At 39.1% G+C, this 19,234-nt stretch overlaps 2 protein-coding genes and 1 long non-coding RNA gene across 6 annotated transcripts in view; 2 read left to right on the forward strand and 1 right to left on the reverse strand.

Annotated features, from left to right (window-relative positions):
- Positions 1-14,734, forward strand: part of LOC410600 — a 45,480-nt gene extending 30,746 nt beyond the window's left edge. For both annotated transcript variants that reach the window (XM_016916511.2, XM_006563493.3), the window contains exons 3-13: positions 1,026-1,181; positions 3,033-3,222; positions 3,562-3,629; positions 3,720-3,884; positions 4,614-4,783; positions 4,847-5,038; positions 5,175-5,771; positions 5,884-6,085; positions 7,141-7,345; positions 7,447-7,576; positions 9,964-14,734. In XM_016916511.2, coding sequence (XP_016772000.2) covers positions 1,026-1,181; positions 3,033-3,222; positions 3,562-3,629; positions 3,720-3,884; positions 4,614-4,783; positions 4,847-5,038; positions 5,175-5,771; positions 5,884-6,085; positions 7,141-7,345; positions 7,447-7,576; positions 9,964-12,601 — 4,713 coding nt within the window. In that variant the 3' untranslated portion in view covers positions 12,602-14,734. The remainder of the gene's footprint in view (positions 1-1,025; positions 1,182-3,032; positions 3,223-3,561; positions 3,630-3,719; positions 3,885-4,613; positions 4,784-4,846; positions 5,039-5,174; positions 5,772-5,883; positions 6,086-7,140; positions 7,346-7,446; positions 7,577-9,963) is intronic.
- On the reverse strand, positions 14,455-15,410 carry LOC113219281. Of its 2 annotated transcripts, none has more exons than XR_003306173.1 (2): positions 15,294-15,410; positions 14,455-15,216 (listed from the first exon to the last, which is right to left on the reverse strand). It is a non-coding gene; the product is annotated as an uncharacterized LOC113219281 (long non-coding RNA). The 2 variants fall into 2 exon arrangements; XR_003306172.1 differs by having other exon boundaries at positions 15,287-15,374.
- LOC100577394 lies at positions 15,210-18,016 on the forward strand. Of its 2 annotated transcripts, none has more exons than XM_006563491.3 (4): positions 15,210-15,654; positions 15,750-15,901; positions 15,973-17,590; positions 17,705-18,016. In XM_006563491.3, exons 2-4 carry the CDS (start codon positions 15,803-15,805, stop codon positions 17,830-17,832), a joined length of 1,845 nt encoding a protein of 614 aa, XP_006563554.1. In that variant the 5' UTR covers positions 15,210-15,654; positions 15,750-15,802; the 3' UTR covers positions 17,833-18,016. The 2 variants fall into 2 exon arrangements, with proteins under 2 accessions (XP_006563554.1, XP_006563555.1); XM_006563492.3 differs by having other exon boundaries at positions 15,406-15,645.
- The last annotated feature ends 1,218 nt before the right edge of the window (positions 18,017-19,234 follow it).

The following is a 19,234-nucleotide window of genomic DNA, read 5'->3' on the forward strand; positions in this document are numbered from 1 at the left end:
TATTCGAACAATTTAAAATTTTCGCTGTGAAAAAATTTCGAAGGAATTTATTAAAATTAAATTCTGGATATATTTCGTTAATATTCTGAACGTACGATGGACATGTGTTTAGAAGAAAATCATCAGGAAACGGTAAGTTAGCAAAAATCGTGGGCCAACGTGGAAAGTGACAGTGTTTCGAGACAGGAGACATCTCTTGAAAGGTAGCCGATCGATATTTCCTGTTCGGAGAAAAACGAACCGGGGCCGGAACGTATCTCTTATGAATTAAACATAGGTTCCAAGCGAGGGTGCAACCAAGATTCGTAAATTCATTTGGGTTTCAACCGGCACGCGCGTATACGCTAGTGAAAGAAAAAGGAGAAAAGAGGAAAAAAAAGCACTCTGTGTCGCGTCCACTTGACTTTGAGCCCCGTTTGACTGGAGAGAATATAAATTTTTAATCGGTCGACTTTCCGGTTGGCGTTCGAGAACCGATGCTACGAAAAAATAAAACGAGATCAGAGTCGAAAATTCGACGTTTTTCGCTCGAATAAATTCGATCAGTTCTCTCGGTGAGCGAGATTTCAAAATAACAATTATTATGCAAAATTGATACTGTAATTTATTCATCCCGATTTATCGTGTAAACAAACAAAAATCGATAACAGTATAATAACAGTATTGTAAAAAAAATCTTTGGAAAGCGAATTAGAACGCAAAAGCATGAAACCGTATCCGTTGAATCACGGAGAAAGTATTTCTCGTCTAGGTAAACTGGGCAACGATCGAAGCTAATTGACTCACTTTTCCGAAGGATTCGATTTCCACGCGATCTGTTTCTTCTTTTATCTCGACAGAACTCTGGAACGGCATCGTGGCGCAACAGGTGCATAATGCCGGGTTTCCAAACGATTATAATGCATTCGAACGCTGATTCGAACGAGTCTTATCGGCCGCTTGCGCGGAAACGCGCATTTACGCGATACGAAAACTCATGTTTCTGCGCAACATCCTCAATTTATCCTTTTGTTTGTTGTGCTCAGGATGTGGAACACGCGGACGTATTGGTGGTAGGCTTGGAACTTGATGGAGTGAAACGTACCTTGGACTTGAGATTAAATTCTGATCTAATTCCCGTTGGCTATCAACAACGTCATCAGCATCGAGGCACGTACAAAGTGTACACTCCCTCGAAAGTCGTAAGTAAATCTTATTTTTAATTTATTGAAACGTGATTTTGATACACTAAAATCGTTCAAAAATATATCATAAGTTTGCGAATAATATTCGTCGTTCGCAAAAGTGTCGATGAACATAGTTTATAAACACGAACGAGCTATTCGCGAACGGTAATACGAACCTAACCTATATATCGAGCGAACAATTCACGAACATTATTCACGAACGATATTCAATTTCTCTGATCGCAGAGTTGGTAAGTATTCACACAACTAGCAAACTATTGTGAAACGAACATGTCGCAAATTGTAAAATCATTCGATACCATCTACGAACATCGTTTGCAAAACACTCTCGGTATGGATCTAGCCTAACGCAAACAATTAGACGACACGTGGAATCGAATCAAAGGACTCAAAGAATAAATTAAGAACAGTCATATGTGCATTCCATTTTCGGACGATGTCGAAATCGAAACGAAATCGTACTATACACTGTACAGGTGCAAAGAATACTAGAATCGATAACGATGACTCACTGTCCGACCGTGCAGGACGCGCTAGTATAAACGGACATGAACGTTTCGAGAGTATCGATCACTCGCAAATAAAACATAGAGAGTATACATCGCGTAGGTACATAACCACACTCGAATATTGATCACGCTTTACTCTCGCTTTAATCACTTTTCACGACGATACGCTGTTTTTACGAAAATTGTTAAAAAATGATTTCGAATCGACTTCGAGTCGTAAACTGTCAATTTTTGTATCAATTTTTTACGTTTTCCTTGGATAAATTTTCTCGAGTGTTTTCTACAGTTTTACGAGTTCCGTTAAATTTCTACCTCGTGAATTACACGTACTAAAAGTAACGAGACTTCCATGCGATATACGACGAGAGGAAAGAAATATCGACGTTTTTAACGGTTCGAGCTTCGAGATATAAGTTTCGAGTACGTATTATTTACGATTAATGGATACGTCGGTCGGACACCGTTTCGTCACGCCGAGTTCGTTGCGCCCTGTTTTTCACATTTTGCGTAATTGAATAAATGAATTGATACGTCCACTCGTCTCTCTCCCTTCCCCTTTCCAGTTTATTCGCCCTCGCTGTCGCGGCCAAACGGACGAGCTAATTTCGGCCGTTTAAATGAGCGAAATTCTGCGAATCAAACTGGAACTTGGAACTTGGCTCTCCAGAGGTTTCATTCTCGTAACGACAACAATTACACCTCCTTTGTTCTTGTCTCGATGGAAATGCTTACTACGGTTTTTCCCGCTCAAAATCAATGCTTTCCCGAAACGAATACTCGTCTCGGATTCGGAAATCTCGAAATGATTGTCCCGCGTTCGGCCGTAAATCTCTTTCCGCGGGATTGATGGCGGAATGTTGGCGATGACGTTCGAGGAGGATTCTTGCTCGCGGAAGAAAATGCAAAGAGGAAAGAAAAAGTAAAAAATGGTCGGTCCAATGGGAATCTAGGCCAACTATATTTGTATCGGTCGAATGCACGGGTGAACATTGCACGTTCGAGAATCCTTGGATATTCATCCGAACCAACGAGTGAGAATCCTTCTTAGACCCCCGCTTCAACTTTTTTCCGCCATTATTTTCCGCGCCGCTAAAATGTTGCGCTCGCCTCTCTCTCTCTCTCTCTCTCTCTCTCTCTCTCTCTTTCAATCCTTTTCCGCACTGTTTCTCGAACTCGGCTGGAGACCGTGATACGTTCGCGTTTGCATCGAGGATCTTTTTTTATCGCGTCGATCCATTGAAAACGATGGCCTAAAGTTTCGACTCGTGCCAATTTAACTCCTCGAATCCCAGATGGGCGAGACTAAATCGAATCAACGTCCTATTGAAATTCACAGGAACTCTGCCATTATCAAGGTAGCGTTCGCGACCTGCCCGGCTCCTGGGTAGCCCTGTCTACTTGCAGAGGACTGCGCGGCGTTGTCTTCGACGGCGAGAACCTTCATCACATTCAACCGGAGCGGGAATCTTTGGACTCGCATCATTATGTCTACAAGCACAGCGATCTCGTCGCCAATCACACTTGCGGTAATTATTATTATTATTTTTTTTTTTCTTGGAATTTCTCATGGAACAATACGAACATTTTTCGTATTCTTTCTTGTATCCTATCCTTTCCTAGTTGTTATCGAGTACGATAGGAAGTCTCATGACAGGATGACGAGACCGGTTCGATTCGAAAGCTGTGCGTTGTCCTCGTGCAGGGCACGCGCTCCTTTCCCGGTCTCGAAGACCCGTCTCCCGGGGACTGGTCTCTCCTTAACGGCCTTAACGAATGTGGGAGCGAGATTCTCCCCCCCTCCTCTCGTTCGCCCTTAACTTTACCGAGAATCCAATCGATGATCTTGGGTTTTTTGTTCGGTACAGGTTACGAAGGAACGTCGCACCATGTTCTCGACCGCGAACAGCGAGGGATCGCCGGCAGAATCGCAAGGGTAAGATGCTATATATATATGTGTGTAAGGATTTAGTTAGAGATTCGAAAGATTCGTTTTCGAGATTGGAAATCGAGGTTTTTCTTTCAGCGCAAGAGAGCGGCCGAGGCGATTCGAGGACCCTACAACGCGAACAGGCATTCACGATACGTGGAACTGGTCCTCGTGATCGATAAGAAGGAATACATCGCTCTCGACGAGAATTTGGACAGGGTTCATCAGCACTGCAAAGATATCGCTAACATTATCAATGCAGTTAGTACAATTCTCATCTCGATAGAAAAATCGTATTAGATTCTTCCAAAAGTTATAATTAACTGATTTAGGTGAAATAGAAGAAGAAAGAAATTAAAAATAAAAATTTAGAAAAATTAGAAATTAGAAATATTTAGAAATTTAGAATATTATAATAATTGAAGTACAAAAATACATTTTTTGGGATAATCTAATAATCCATAGATGGCAAAATGAATGAAATTTAGAAATTAAAAATAAAAATTTAGAAAAATTAGAAATTAGAAATATTTAGAAATTTAGAATATTATAATAATTGAAGTATAAAAATACATTTTTTGGATAATCTAATAATCCTTAGATGGCAAAATGAATGAAATTAAAAATAAAAATTTAGAAAAATTAAAAATTAGAAATTTAGAATATTATAATAATTGAAGTACAAAAATACATTTTTTGGATAATCTAATAATCCTTAGATGGCAAAATGAATGAAATTAAAAATAAAAATTTAGAAAAATTAAAAATTAGAAATTTAGAATATTATAATAATTGAAGTACAAAAATACATTTTTTGGGATAATCTAATAATCCATAGATGGCAAAATGAATAAAATTTAGAAAAATTAGAAATTAGAAATATTTAGAAATTTAGAATATTATAATAATTGAAGTACAAAAATACATTTTTTGGGATAATCTAATAATCCATAGATGACAAAATGATATATATATATCTACGTATCTTAGTTGTACATGCCGCTGAATATATTCATCGCGCTGGTCGGAGTGCAAGTTTGGTCGGACGCGGACGAAATAGCCCTGTCTCCGAACGGGGACACCACCCTCTCGAATTTCCTTCGATACAGGAGGGAGAAACTGGTGCAAGACATGCCGAACGATAACGCCCAGCTGTTGACGTAAGTCGCAGAGAAACGCAGCTACAAACGGACGATTCGATTCGAGATTCGTTTCATTTTCAGGCGAATCACTTTCGAAGGTGGCGTGGTAGGGAAGGCGCTCAAGGGACCAATATGCACGTACGAGTTCTCGGGCGGCGTCTCGATGGATCACTCGAACGTGGTTGGATTAGTGGCCGCGACCGTCGCTCACGAAATGGGTCACAATTTCGGCATGGAGCACGACTCGGCCGATTGCGACTGTCCCGAGGAGAAGTGAGTAACGTAACTCCCTTCATTTATCCAATTCTTGTACCCCCTCGTTATCCCACGATCGTCGAAACGGGGCCATCGATCACCGGCCAGTGTCATTTTCATTTAAGGGGCTCTGAACATTTGATTGCGTTCGCAGGTGCATCATGGCGTCGTCGAGCGGCTCGTCGGGTCCGATCCACTGGTCGACCTGCTCCCTCGAGCACCTCGCGCTCGCGTTCGAGCACGGGATGGATTACTGTCTGAGAAACAAACCGCAGAAACTGTTCGACAGCCCGATCTGCGGGAACGGGTTCGTGGAGCCCGGGGAGCAGTGCGACTGCGGGCTGAAGGAGAACTGCGACAACCCGTGCTGCAACGTGACCACGTGCATGCTGCACGGGAACGCGAGCTGCGCGACGGGCGAGTGCTGCGACCTGAAAACGTGCCGGCCGAAGAGCGCGGGCACCGAGTGCAGGAGCGCCGAGCACGAGTGCGACCTGCCCGAGTACTGCACCGGGCAGAGCGAGTACTGCCCGGTGGACGTGTTCAAAATGGACGGCGAGTCGTGCAGCATGGGGAAAGCGTTCTGCTACCAGGGCTCGTGCAGGACCCACAACGATCAGTGCAAACTGCTGTGGGGCCCCACAGGCACCTCGTCCGACGCGCAGTGTTACGAGATGAACACGAAAGGGACGAAGCACGGGAACTGCGGCTACAACCGGGTCGAGTCGAGCTACGTCAAATGCACCGGAGAGTAAGGCAGATAGAATGATGAATATCGATTATCGATTTCGTTCGTTCAGGCCGGATATATTTCCGAGGATATGCGTAATAAAGGGGGGAAACGTGTCTTTGCTGGGTTTTAGAAATCTTTTGTGCGGAATGCTTCACTGCAAGCACTTGAACGAAAGATTGGAGTTCGGTATGGAGTCGGTGGCGATTCTCAGCCACTCGTTCATCAACAACGGGGGAAAGATCATACCTTGCCGCTCGGCGATCGTCGATCTTGGGTTGAATCAAGTCGATCCAGGCCTCGCGCCCGATGGTGCCAAGTGCGCGCCCGGAAAGGTAATGGCGGAAGATAGATCGGGGAGACTCGAGGAAAAAGATCTCTTCTTTTCTTTTTTTCTTTTCCTTTTCTCTCCTTTCAAGACGAATCAATCGTAGATTTGTACCAATTATGAAATTGAATCAACTTTATTCCAATACTTTTTAAATTGAGTAAATAAAAAAAATTAATTAATTAATATTGACATTAGTTTGTCAAACTAAAATAAATTTTCATAAAATTATTTTTTAAAATCAAATTATTAGATATCTGAATTATAAGAGTTGATCTTTTAAATCAAACATAGTATATAAATTAAAATACTTCTAATGAGATTTAATTCCTCAAATAATACCAATGTTTTCACTTATTTATTATATTAATTAATTCAATATTAATTCAATCAAAATTAATATTGACAAGAGAAGTTCAAAAATTGACACTGATAAATTTATTTGAAATATTTGATCCATCAATTAGAAATTATTTTTCAATAAATTGATTATTCATAATCTTATCAATTATTATTCTCTTTAGAATTTTTTGATTAATTCAATCACGAATTATATTCATTATAAAAACATTAATAAATTTTGTATACAATGAATTTGTTTCAAAAATATCAATCTAATATTATTATTTTTATTAGATTAATATTTTACATTATAATTGCTAATATCTTTAGATTAATTCCTTATGTTTTTACATTAACTAGACATTTATTACTAAATATAATTTTATCACTAACTTTATGATTCTTAATCTATTTAATTTATAATAATTATATTGCATTTTTAAGACATTTGGTTCCATTAAATTCCCCTGTATTTTATAGTAATTATTGAACTTATTAGATTTCAGGACATTTAATCTTAGGAATCTTTATTAGAAATTTCATTTCTATCATTCCAATTAATTTAATTATTCAAAATATACCTTTAACCTTAAAAATTTTTATATTCAATTATTCAAACATATGTATTTTCAATTCTTTTAATTTTATATTTCTTCTATAATCAAATTAAAAACTAACGAAAAAAAATTTCCCATTTACTTACGGGAATTTTGGATTTAGATGTGCGTGAATCAGAAGTGTATGCCGGTGGCCGATCTCCGCGCTTCCGTATCCGGGGGGAAAGCTTGTCCTAATAATTGCGGGGGCAACGGAGTGTGCAATAGCCTCGGCCATTGTCATTGCAATCGTGGTTTCCGGCCGCCTGATTGCACTCAGCCTGGCGTGGGTGGATCCGAGGACAGCGGCCCGGCAGAGGATCCGAACGGTGAATCCATTCTATTCCATTACTTCGACGGGATATTATTATCATCATCAATCTTTCATCATTATCCAAAAACTAATTTACTCGACAATTGTTTGTTGCAGCGAGAAACGATTTCATAATGGCCCTGTACATTATCTTTTTGGGGATCGTGCCCACGATCGCTCTGTCCTCGTTCGGGATTTGGTACGTGAGAAATTCCGGGCAGAACTGGAAGAAGAGCATGATATCAACGTACGTATCTAGCAGCGACCGTGTTACAGAGAAATGTAAGCCGCATGCCTTTAAACCGCGCGGTGCTCGCAGGGCGAACTCGATCGGTAAAAACTTTTACGAGAGGTTCGCCATATTGTTCTCCCCTGGGCGGGGCGATAACACGCGTAACAACGCGGGCAGGATATTCACGGTGAGCGACGATATCGAGCAGAAACGGAAACAGAAACAGAGGCTTGAAATAACCAAAACCGACTTGATCTCGACCACTAACCCGGACGTTATTAACTGTAGCAACAGCATAGAATATAGGAAGTCGTTGTTGCTCGGGGGGGGCAATACGTCGTGCGTGGTCGCCTCCACCGACCCCCCCGATCGCCCGTCGCCCGCTCAATCCGCCCAAACCGTGATAGAGTCGCAGGCGAGGAGAAATTCTCATAGGTCGGAGCTAGGTTTGAAAATAGCGGAGCGGATACAACAGATGCAGAAAAAGCCCACGAAGAATATCAAGGGATTGACGGTTAAAACGGAAGTAAAGTTCGAGCATTTGAACGAAAGTCCAGGTGGTAGTAATAGTAATAGTAGTAGCGCCGCGCCTAGAACGGGTGACCCTCTGTTGTTGCCCCCCCAGTATGGGAAGCCGTACGTATCGAATACGCCAGCTCCTTTCTACAACAAGAAACCACCACCACCGCCGGCCCCAGCTCAACATTTAAAGCCAAAGATTTGATCTTATTTCTTATTTCTTCACCTTTCTTTCTTTCTTTCAGATTCTTGCTCAATCTCTCGTTCAACTTTTTTCTCTTTCACTTTCGATTTAGAACATTCCTTTTTCTAGTGCGAAGGTCGCAGCACACAGATCTTCTCTCGAGGGAGCTATGACCTTTGCATTATAACGTATACGCACACATATATATATATGTATATATGTGTGTAGTAGGGTTGGCAATGAACGGTGGCGGTTTAATCCTCCGACTCGATTACTTTTGTCGAGGCAAGTTTGAACGGTACTCTGTGATTTTTTACGTTGTAATAATAGTCGAAATATATACTTAATATACTTGGCCGTTATAGAGGCGAGGATAAACAAGGGCAATTTGCCCTCGTGAAATCTAGGAGATCTACGAGCACCGCGCAAGGAAAAAAAAAGTATCCTGTAGATAGTGCACGTTTATTGAAATATGATATTTTTATATAAATTTATATAAATGGAAATTTTAATTCTTTTTTTTTTTTTTTTATACGACGTAACGTAAATAGCGAATATTTCGCTACAATAAGTGATATATATTTATTCGTTTACTATTATTACTATTTCATGCTCAAAAAATAAATAAATATATATATATATACACATGACGTAATATATATAGTTTTATAGGCCGTTATATGTAAATGATTTAAAAAGAATGCAGATTACGTCATAGTGATAGTATTACCAAAAAAAAAAAAAAAAAAATGGGTGATAACTTCGAGAAGGAAAAATGGCTGTCGAGTAACGCGGGGTGATAAGAGCTCGTTGTTTCGCCGCATTGATTTGCGCTCGATTGCGTTGTTTAACAAGCGGGTTCGGACGAGAATGCCGGCACGTAATCGGAAGAAAGTCGAGGAACCGTAACACGGAGCATGCATAGAAAATTAATGTGACACGAGCATGGGCATGTGTGAGTTTCTTTTTTTTTTTTTTTTGAGATGGCTTCTGCATTTTTAAAATTACTCAACGTCTCGCAAACTTACAATGGAGTCGACATTAAGACAGTATTAACGATCGCTCGATAATCTTGAATAATAATAATAATAATCATTCTCGATATATTAAAGATATGCATATAACGATGAAATCGACGTTCAATTATTTTTCTAAGCGAGCAAATTTCGTTCGAATTTTACTCGAGTATATATATGTATATATGTATTTATATGTATATATATATATATATATATGATTCGAGATAATACTCCATATCGAAATTGCTCAATTACTTGAACAAATCAATATGTATAAGTTTATTATGAATAAACGTACAGTGTTTGATACAAAGTCTATACAGTTTTCTTCTGTGCAATCGAAAAACTTCCTTCATCCATGGAGAAGCCGCTTGCCGCTAACACTTTTAATCTTCGACTAACGTTCCCAAATGCATCGTTTCTCGCGCTCGCATGCACTCGAAACATTTATGATGCGAATGAGTGGATTGTTCCCTCCTTTTTTTTTTTTTATGTCGCGAGGTTTTGATTTCCTTTTTTATTAAAAAAAAACCTGCATGACGAAATTTTCTTAAAATCTCGAGGACGAATAATTTCGAATAATCCTCCGATCGAGATTGTACATGGCTTTTGCGTCGCTTTGAACGCCCGCTTCCGACACCTCGATTCCCCCCGGCTTACGATTGTGCTTAAAATTTCAGGACCGATCGCGGCCACAACGGACTGTCCATCAAAACGATCGATCGTTCCAGTCCCTTGCCTCGTACCATCGAAACGATCGATTCTAGTCTGAGTCAGGATCCAGCTTGCGCGAGTTTGTTGCCGAAACCGGATACCGACGAGCGTTACAACAATAATTTGTTCGGCCAGTTCAAAGGTTTCACGATCACCCCGATTAGGAAGCAAGCGAAGAGCCTCGAGCCGACCAAGCCTGCGCCTCCCCCGCCCACCATCCCGACCGTAGCTATTAAGACCAACATCAAGCCGATCCACCCGAAGAGCAACCCGTCTCGCGCCTCGTTGCTCAACCCGACGCCGCCGCCACCGGCTTCAACGACCGCGACCGCGACGACGACGATGACGACGACGAGCTTCGACGAGGCGGCGCCCAGCCTGCCGCCCTTGAATCCGGGATGCACGGCCCGGCCGTTGATCAGCAGCCCGGTGCTGGCCGCGACCACGTGCACCTCCGTCGAGCTGTCCGCGAAACTCGTCAACACCTCGGACGGGCCGACCAGGCCCGCCCCCGCCCCGCCGCTGCTCGACCCGTCGCAAAAGCCGCAGAGGCCGAGCAGCACCCCCCTGGCCAACGTGCTGGCGGAGGGCGAGAGGAAGGGGGGCACCCTGAACAGGATCGCCTCGATGCTTCGGCCGGGCTCGGGGGGGCTCGCGAGGGGCGGCGGGGGCCTGGCCGCGTCGCAGGCGTCGCAGAGGGACGCGGAGAGGGGGGCGAGCAACTCCCTGCCGAGGTCGCACCACCTGAAGGCGAGCAAGGTGATGGACAAGGAGATACTGAGGAGCTTGGAGATCTCGAACCCGATCCCGCAAAGGGAGATCGAGATCCCGACCCCCTCGATCCCCGTTATCCCCGAGAGGGGGGAGCAGAGGAAGGCGAGCGGCGGCGTGGTGCTGCGCGCCCAGTCGATGAGGGACAGCAAGGTGACGCCGAGGCCTGCCATCCAGACGTTCGGCTCGATGCGCCACGCCAATGCGGCCGCCGTCAAACGGCCCACCAGCATACCGGCCAGCGCCAGGCCTACCACCGCGCCTCCCCCCGTGCCCCCGAGCACCGACGCGAAGGGAGCGGGCAGCGAGGGGGGAGCCAAGATCCCCGGACTGCCCGGATACCAGAATCCACGGGTGAAGGGCGGGCAGCAGAGAGTGGCGGGAGCAGCAGGGTTGGACAACGCGTACGACGATTGCATGAACCTGGTCGCCGAGCCCCCGTTGACCAAGATAGCCGAGGAGTCGCCGACCTCGAGCGACAATATTTACGCGGTGATCGAGGAGGCGTTGCCCGAGAAGGGGAGGAGGGGCGGGGAGGGCCGGGTGAACGAGTACAAACTGCCGAAGCGGGTGGAGGCGGTGGCCTCGGAGCCGATGGGTCTGCTGTCCGAGATCGTGTCCGAGATATCGAATCGGAACTTCGACTCGATCTACTCGACCGCGAGTTTGTCGAGGAAGGTGGAGGAGGAGGAGGAGGAGGATAGAGAGGAAAGGTCGAAGAGCGGGGAGGTGGAGGGAGGTTACAACAACGGGTCGTTCGGCGGTTACATGAACTCGAGCCACTACAAGTCGCCGGGCTCGAGCATCTACTCCAACTCGCCCTCGGCCAAGTTCAACTCGTCGAGCTCGACGACCAGCTCCGGCTACCTGAACCCGTCCGCTTTGAACGTGCCGCGGCAACAGGGCGACGACAAGTCGGCGTCGTCCACCTCCAACCTGAACGAGGAGATATCGAAGGAGCTAGGGATGAAGGGGGGCGAGGATGGCCGCAAATCGGCCGGCAAACGCAGCTTCGGCTCGCAGCGGGGCGTTGCGAGGGAGGAGGAGGGGGCGCCGAAAGCGGGCCTCGGAAGGACGAAGACGCCGCCTGGCCTCGGCAAGGGGCAGTCGGCCGCGAGCAACGCGTCCAGGCCTAAAGTACAGTGTTCTGACGGCGGCTCGAAAGCGGGCGGTTGCGGGAGGCAAGGGGCCGACGCGGAGGGGGCGAAGGCCCAGCCGAGCGACAGCCCCGCGAGGCAGGACACCGCCCGCGCGAATAACAGATTATCCCTGAAAACTGTGCCTTGTAGCCCTAAGGATAACGGGGGAAAGTTGAACAGTCCCGACCTGGTCTCGAGCTGTTCCAATTCTAATCAAATCAGTACAAAGTCGCCGGACGTGGTCAACGGAAACAATCCAAAGGTTAATTTGCAGCCGAAGAACGTCCAGAAAACGCCCACCCTCTCGCGGGGGGGCAGTGGCGCGAAAGCGCCCGCCACCCCCGTCAAACCGTTGAACATTGCGTCGAAGGGGGGCGGCCTCGCGGAGAAGAGGAAGTCGCCGACCGGCGGCGCGAATCCGATCAAATCGTTGCCCGCGAAGGAATCGGGCAATTCGAAAGTAGTCCCGCAAGCGAAACCCTGCTTGGGGGGCCAAAAGGCGGAGACGAAGGGCGGGGAGAAAACGAATCCGGTGCAGAGGGCAGCGAGCGGCAAGTCGAACGTTGCCTCCCTTCAGCAAAAGTTCGAGGCGAATAAGAACGCGAACGCGGCCGCGTCGCGGACGATACCGAGCGTGCACAAAGCGCAGCGTACAGTCGGTAAAACGACCGAGACCGCGAGTGTGAAGAAATAGAGAGAGGAATGAAAAGGGATGGAAAAAGTAGGATTTCAAATATTCTAGTCTATCGATCATATTCGGATGTTGAAACGCGAGAGATGTGTGTAACGATATATATTTCCGTTCAAACGATATTTCTACGATGTTATTTTATTTAAAAAAAAAAGAAAAAAAGAAAAAAAAAGAAAGACCAGCCACGGAAGGAAGTCTGGAGAGTCATAATAGTACAATGATAGATCAACCGTTAGCTCGGGAAACCGAGCGAAAGAACCGGGATTGATCGGGTTAAATTAGGAGAAACTGTCAGAATACTGAGAGAGAGGGAGAGAGAGATCGTAGGTTGTATCGGGCGCAAAAACGACGCGACGCAATATATTATCGTTGTAAATATAGTAGTTACTTAAAAATTCTAATATTTTTTGTAGAGATTATCCGTTAACGTTCGGATGCAACAAGAGCGAGACATTAATCGATCGTCGGGATATTTATCTTAAGAGCATTTTGTAAACGGAACAAGAGAAAACAGAAATAAGCAACAATTATTTTCAAAAGTTTGAAAACTCGATACCGCGAAAGGAACGCGTAAGAAATTATTGAATTCTGTGATAATACATGTAACGAGAGAATAATACAGAAACATCGTATCGTAACATTATTATAAGTAGCAGATTATAGATGCGACCAAATCTATCATTTTATATATATCGTATCGCGCGAGAGAGAGAGAGAGAAAAAAAAAGAAAAGAAAAAAAAACCATTATGAAACCGAAAGAATAATATAAATTAAATTTTCGAGAGGAGAAATTAGTTTCGAATGGGAAATCCATATCCAAGGAAAAGAAAATCTCTAATGAAACAGTAGCTCTTTCCAAAGATTAACTAAGCATCGTCGTTTAAAACATCGTGATTTTTCGTGAATGCGATCGTACCTTTCAGATTCCTCCGCGAATCAAAATTTAGACGCGATTAGCTAACGATAAGAGAGCTTAAATGGTAGTGTAACGCTAGAGTTTTATGCTTTTATGTTTTTGAAGTCGAGGCAAAATTATTTCTACGATAAACCGACGTGTAATGCCGAAAGTAGAAATATTTTTGTTTAAAACGCTGTAAACGATCGTCCTTTTATTTTCGCATGATTTTCTTTGCATATAAAAGTTGAAACACGAATTTCGAACACCTTGGTGGTGTTCGTTCGCTAAATATTTAGCATCGTTTAGATTACGCAAAGAGACTAAGACGAATATTTATTTGACTGATCGATGTAAATATGTTTATAATGTAATAGTTGTAAGTAACATTTTGTACAATGTACCTTCGTGCTCGCTAAGTTATAATTCGCGATCTACCTTTGAAACGCATACATGCGACTTCAGCATTTAGCTTTTTCACGATATCTCGTTCGATCTGTTGTAAACGGTGTAGTAAAATTCACCTGAGAATTAAAGGAGAGAAAAAAGAAAAGACGAAAAAAAAAAAAATAATAATAATATGGGTTTTATTGAACGATACAGTTGTAACATATTTTTGCATTTATTATTTCAACATAGCCATCTTTCGCGTATAAGTATTGTTCGCTTGTACGTCGCGATGTTTTAATTTATACAGTTCCTATGTACAGTCGTCTCGATATGTTGAAACAATTTAGGGACCGCAACTCAAGTTCAATAAAGCTTTGTAATAATCATCTATTCTTCGAGCATCGTTTATAATCATTCACCGCTTTTCTTCTTTCGACGAAATGATGTCGTATGTATGACTCTAGTGTAAAGACAATCAGACGTTTTGCATACGACTGTAAAACGGAAAGTGACGCCCTTCGAGAAAACCTTGGCCGTTTCATAAGAACCGTTTTTTAGTAAGATTTTTTCTTTTTTTTTTTTATAGGAAATACGATTCATTTTTAGATTTCATCGATTAGATTATAATTAGATTTGTTAAATGAAATGTGTTTTTCAAAAACTCACGACTTACAAAATAGCCTAACAAAATTAACGGACATTGGTTATATTGTTCGTTCAATACCAAAGATTACGTTACGTTCCATGTGTTAAAGGGCCAAGATATACGTTATCGTAACTACTTAAACGTTGTCTCATAACTTGTATATTTCCTAATGCATAGTAAACTTACAATAAATTCTTTATTCCATGCATCTGTTTTATCCTTCATTAATGACGGATCGATCAAGAGGTAAGTAGATGATTAAATTATAACAATTAAATTTCATAATTTGTATATTCTTAAAGATATAATGTAAGATAGAGTGTAAAATTTTCAATAAAAAAAAATTTTTAATTATTTATTTGATTCGTAAAAAAAAAAGGATCAAACGATACAATTTATTATATCGTTTATTATTTATCTCTAATACTGAGCACAAAGTAACGTTTTCTGTTATAAATCAAAAAAAGAGAACTTAAATCTTTCAATTAATTACGAATAAAAAATAAGAATGTTAATAATTATATTTTGTAATAAATTTCTTTGTTTTTATTTGCGTTAAGCAAATTACAGAGAAAAAACAAGTAAATAAAATAACTGTCAAAAATTTAAACTAAAATATTTTAAGTGGAAGACGTTTTCTCCCGTGTCATTTCCCTCCAATAGGATTTCATTGAGCCGACCGTAGCCTATAAAGAACGAATTTACTAATACCTTTATAATATTGTAAACATTATTGTGAAACAATTACGAGTATACCATTTACTTTTATGTTATACACATTCGTGCGAAAATTTAATTTTAGAAAGTAAGATTTATGTTTTATTAAAAGAAATTACATTTTCCTATATTTAACGTATCATAATGAAATATTTGATTTTCATGATCATAAATTTACAAGTCACATAAGTGTTGAATTACGCGTTTATTGATCGCTGTCAGTTACAATAATGTAAGAAACTTGCGAATGCTTCGTTGCCAAATGTTACTGAACTACCCCAAACACTATGTATTTTCCTATATTAGAGTACGCTGTTGTGATTTGTCAAAGAAGCGATAACCTAACAGCTATATTGAATATTAGAAAAAATTTCGCATAAAATTTCTCACATGAAATTGTAAGAACTGTTAGTATTCGATAATTTATTTAAAGTTTTTCGTTTTTATTATAAAATAAAGTTTACGCAAATTTCGCGTAATGTTATAATTCAAATTTTTGTAGAATCGTTACACGACAAAAAATTAATCGTGCTTATTAGAATTTTATATTTTTATATGGTGAAAATGGCCCATGCTCCATTACCGAAACCCATTTGTAAACCGATAAATACGTCTAAGATGTGTCCATCTGATTTCACTACTACTTTATCTGATGTAAGTTTGACATTTACGATATTTATACACGTTTTATTAGCTTATTGCATTTTATTTTATTATTATTATAGGTGTTACAATCGGACCCAGTAAAAAGGTTGTTTAATCAACCAAATATTATTATTAAAACAATACCTTTAAAAATAAATACAAATTCTGGATCAAACAATAATGGTTTCATGAACAAAATACAAAATACAGATACAAATATAAATAAACCAAAGCAATCAGAATTATCTGTAATTCCTCTACAGATGAATCAAGAAGAAAATATAGAGGATATAAATTTATTGCCTGCTAAGAAACAAGGTAAATCAGAAATCACGTTAGTTCCTGTTAAAAGGGAAAAGAAACCTTGTGGTCATTATGAACCTTGCGAAAATATTGTATGTGATGTGGCAGTACAACAATATGTAGATCGTGAAGGATCTTCACCCATGTTAGCTATTAATATAGAGGAAAGTGAAATAAATGCACCTGTTTCGAAACATTGTGCAAGTAAAATGTGTGATGCACTAAGCATCGATCATGATCGTTGTCGCAGAGCTGTGATAAGATTGAATAGGTGCAATCAGTCAACAGCTTGTGATATTTGTGGTATTACATTAAAAACACAAAGATCTCGTATATATCATAAGAATTGTACAAGAAGGAATGAATATAGACATAATGAAACAAGTAGTGCTAAAATATTAAAAGAAAGAATGAGACAACGAGAAATTCAATTAATAGAAGCTTCTAAAATGAAAAAAAATGATTATACAGATCCAGTTATGGGATATAGCCTTGCGATGGAAACATTGAGAAACAACAAAGAATTGATTATTATTCCAAAATCAGTTCCCATAAAACAGCAACAACAACAGCCACAACCACCATCAACACCAACAATTACTATAAATACAACGCAATCTTCTTTACAAATCAATAATGTAAATAACGTTTTTGGAAAATTTTTACCTAGTATGCCAATTGTATTACCACAACAAAGTATAGTTCTTGGCAAAGCAGAATCTTCTAATGAAAATAATATAACTACTCCCATACAAATAGCTTTACCAGATACTTTAACTACATCGCTTATAACAACAACTAGTACAGTTCCTTTATCTCAAAATCATTATGTTACATTTACAACACAAACTAATACACATTCAATACCAATAAGTGATATAATCTTGCCACAGTCGCAAATTGTGACAACACCCATTCAACCTAAACCACTGTTAACACCTATACGCGTTGTGCCTATAACTAATTTAATAACACAACCATCTCTATTACACCAAACACAGGGTATACCAAAGTTTTGTATTATGCCAGACAATACAATACCATCATTAACTATAACAAATCCACAATCTATTCAATGTCCAGCACCTGTGCCAAAGGTTGAGCCTCCAAATGATGTGAAAACAACTTCTCAGAAAAAAAAAAAAACAATGATGAAAAAAAAACGAAAACTTAGAAAGAAAGATTTTAAATGTGATTATTGTCTTAAAAATTTCAGTACAGATTGGTATTTTAAAATGCATGTTGCTATGCATACAGGTGAAAAACGATTTATCTGTAAAATATGTACACAAACATTTAATAATCGATATGACATGAAAAGACATATGTCAAATGTTCATCACAGTGAAACTACTACTTCTGATACATGTACTCAGGAAACTTCTGAAGATTCACGTAAGTATTTTGATTGGAATATCATATATTTCTCTATTAATCATTTAAAGCATCATAAATAAAAGTATAAAAATATTGAAACAGATATAGTAAAAATTTCTTCTGATGTTATAGAGCCAAAAATGAACAATGTAGATTCACATCAAGAAGTAAAAAAAGAGGATAAAACAAATGGATATATTAGCATGCCTACTCAAGACATTATCAAAAATATGAAAACAGAATTGTGTCATGAAGTATAAATCATTCCAATTTAAATAATTCACTAAAATTGATAAAACAAATAATATTTAAAATTGAAAAAAATATGTCTGTTATAAATATTGAAGTTCACTTGTAAAAATATGTGTAAAATGTGCTTAAACACTACATTTAATCAAATATTGATTTTTTGGTAACAAATTTTATATTTAATTACGAAAGTTCGAGTATATTGATATTTTTCAATTAATAAATTATATCTTATCCTTTATTTTAATTTCAATAAAATTAAAATAATTTCAATAAAATTTCAATAAAATTAAGATAATTATTGTAATATTATAAATCCTATGGTATAATATGAATGATAAATCTTTTTGCTATATTTACTTTATTTAGAAAATATATAATAAAAATATTTTTATCAACATTATAAAGATATGTATTATAAAACTGAAAAAAGTTTATTTTTTAAATAAGAATTACCACAAGAATTGACAACATAACATAAAAAATTTAGATATAATTGTATATTATTAAATTCTAAACTGTGATATATGGCCATCTTTCCGCTATAACTTTTTTCACGTAATGTAAAAGTTTGTCGTTTTTAACATAAATTTAAGCACATTAAGAAATTTTTATATACTAAAATGAAATCATAATTATGCACGTGGACGAAAATATGATTACACATATCTTAAAATGCACAAAAAAAGAGAAATCGTATGGTTTATATTTTAGAATCAGAAAATTTGTTATTAAATGTAAGAGTATTTTATACGGAAAAGAAGTTAAATGCCATTATTCTGATGTATAAATACATATAAGTTATATTGTGTTCCTTTTATTTTTAATTTAGTAGTTGTTTACTTAAAAGTATTCATTTATATAGGCTAAAATTAATGTACAATAGATATATTTATACACATTTTATTATTGAATCATCTTTTTTCAAAAAAAAAATCTATAATATATTCTTCAAAAAATTCATTTTTAGAAATAATATTAAATGCATAAGTACTTTTTTGTTTGATGAATTTAGTATGTAGAATAAGATAAAAAGCTAATTTGAGCTTTGAAATTTATTTTAATATATTTCTGAATGTTAATAAAAATGTAGATTAAAAATTTTACAAAAATATAAAGTTCCTTAATCAGGAAAATGAATATTATGTGCCTTCAAAATTTTAATGTTCCTTATATAAATAAATACAGTTAATTCATAAAAATAAATGATAATTATGGATAATATTGATTTAAATAATTTGTTTCATCATTTTAAACTGACAATAAAAAATATTAACAATTTTAGTGCAATTATATAATGAATAAAATACTTTTATTTGAAAATAAGATTATAAATGAAAATTATCTGTGCATTTAATATTACTAATTCTCAGTGCACAAAAGATATGATAAAAAATAGAAAGAAATTTTGGA

The sequence above is a fragment of the Apis mellifera genome, linkage group LG15 (assembly GCF_003254395.2).
Source record: "Apis mellifera strain DH4 linkage group LG15, Amel_HAv3.1, whole genome shotgun sequence".
Classification (NCBI taxonomy): Eukaryota; Metazoa; Arthropoda; class Insecta; order Hymenoptera; family Apidae; genus Apis; species Apis mellifera.

Bases quoted from the DNA above. Each gene is read 5' to 3' on its own strand.
- LOC100577394 (XM_006563491.3), top strand. From the start codon at position 15,803: ATGGTGAAAATGGCCCATGCTCCATTACCGAAACCCATTTGTAAACCG. The intron at 15,902-15,972 runs GTAAGTTTGACA...TTATTATTATAG, and splicing joins TCACTACTACTTTATCTGAT to GTGTTACAATCGGACCCAGT. The intron at 17,591-17,704 runs GTAAGTATTTTG...CTGATGTTATAG, and splicing joins GGAAACTTCTGAAGATTCAC to AGCCAAAAATGAACAATGTA.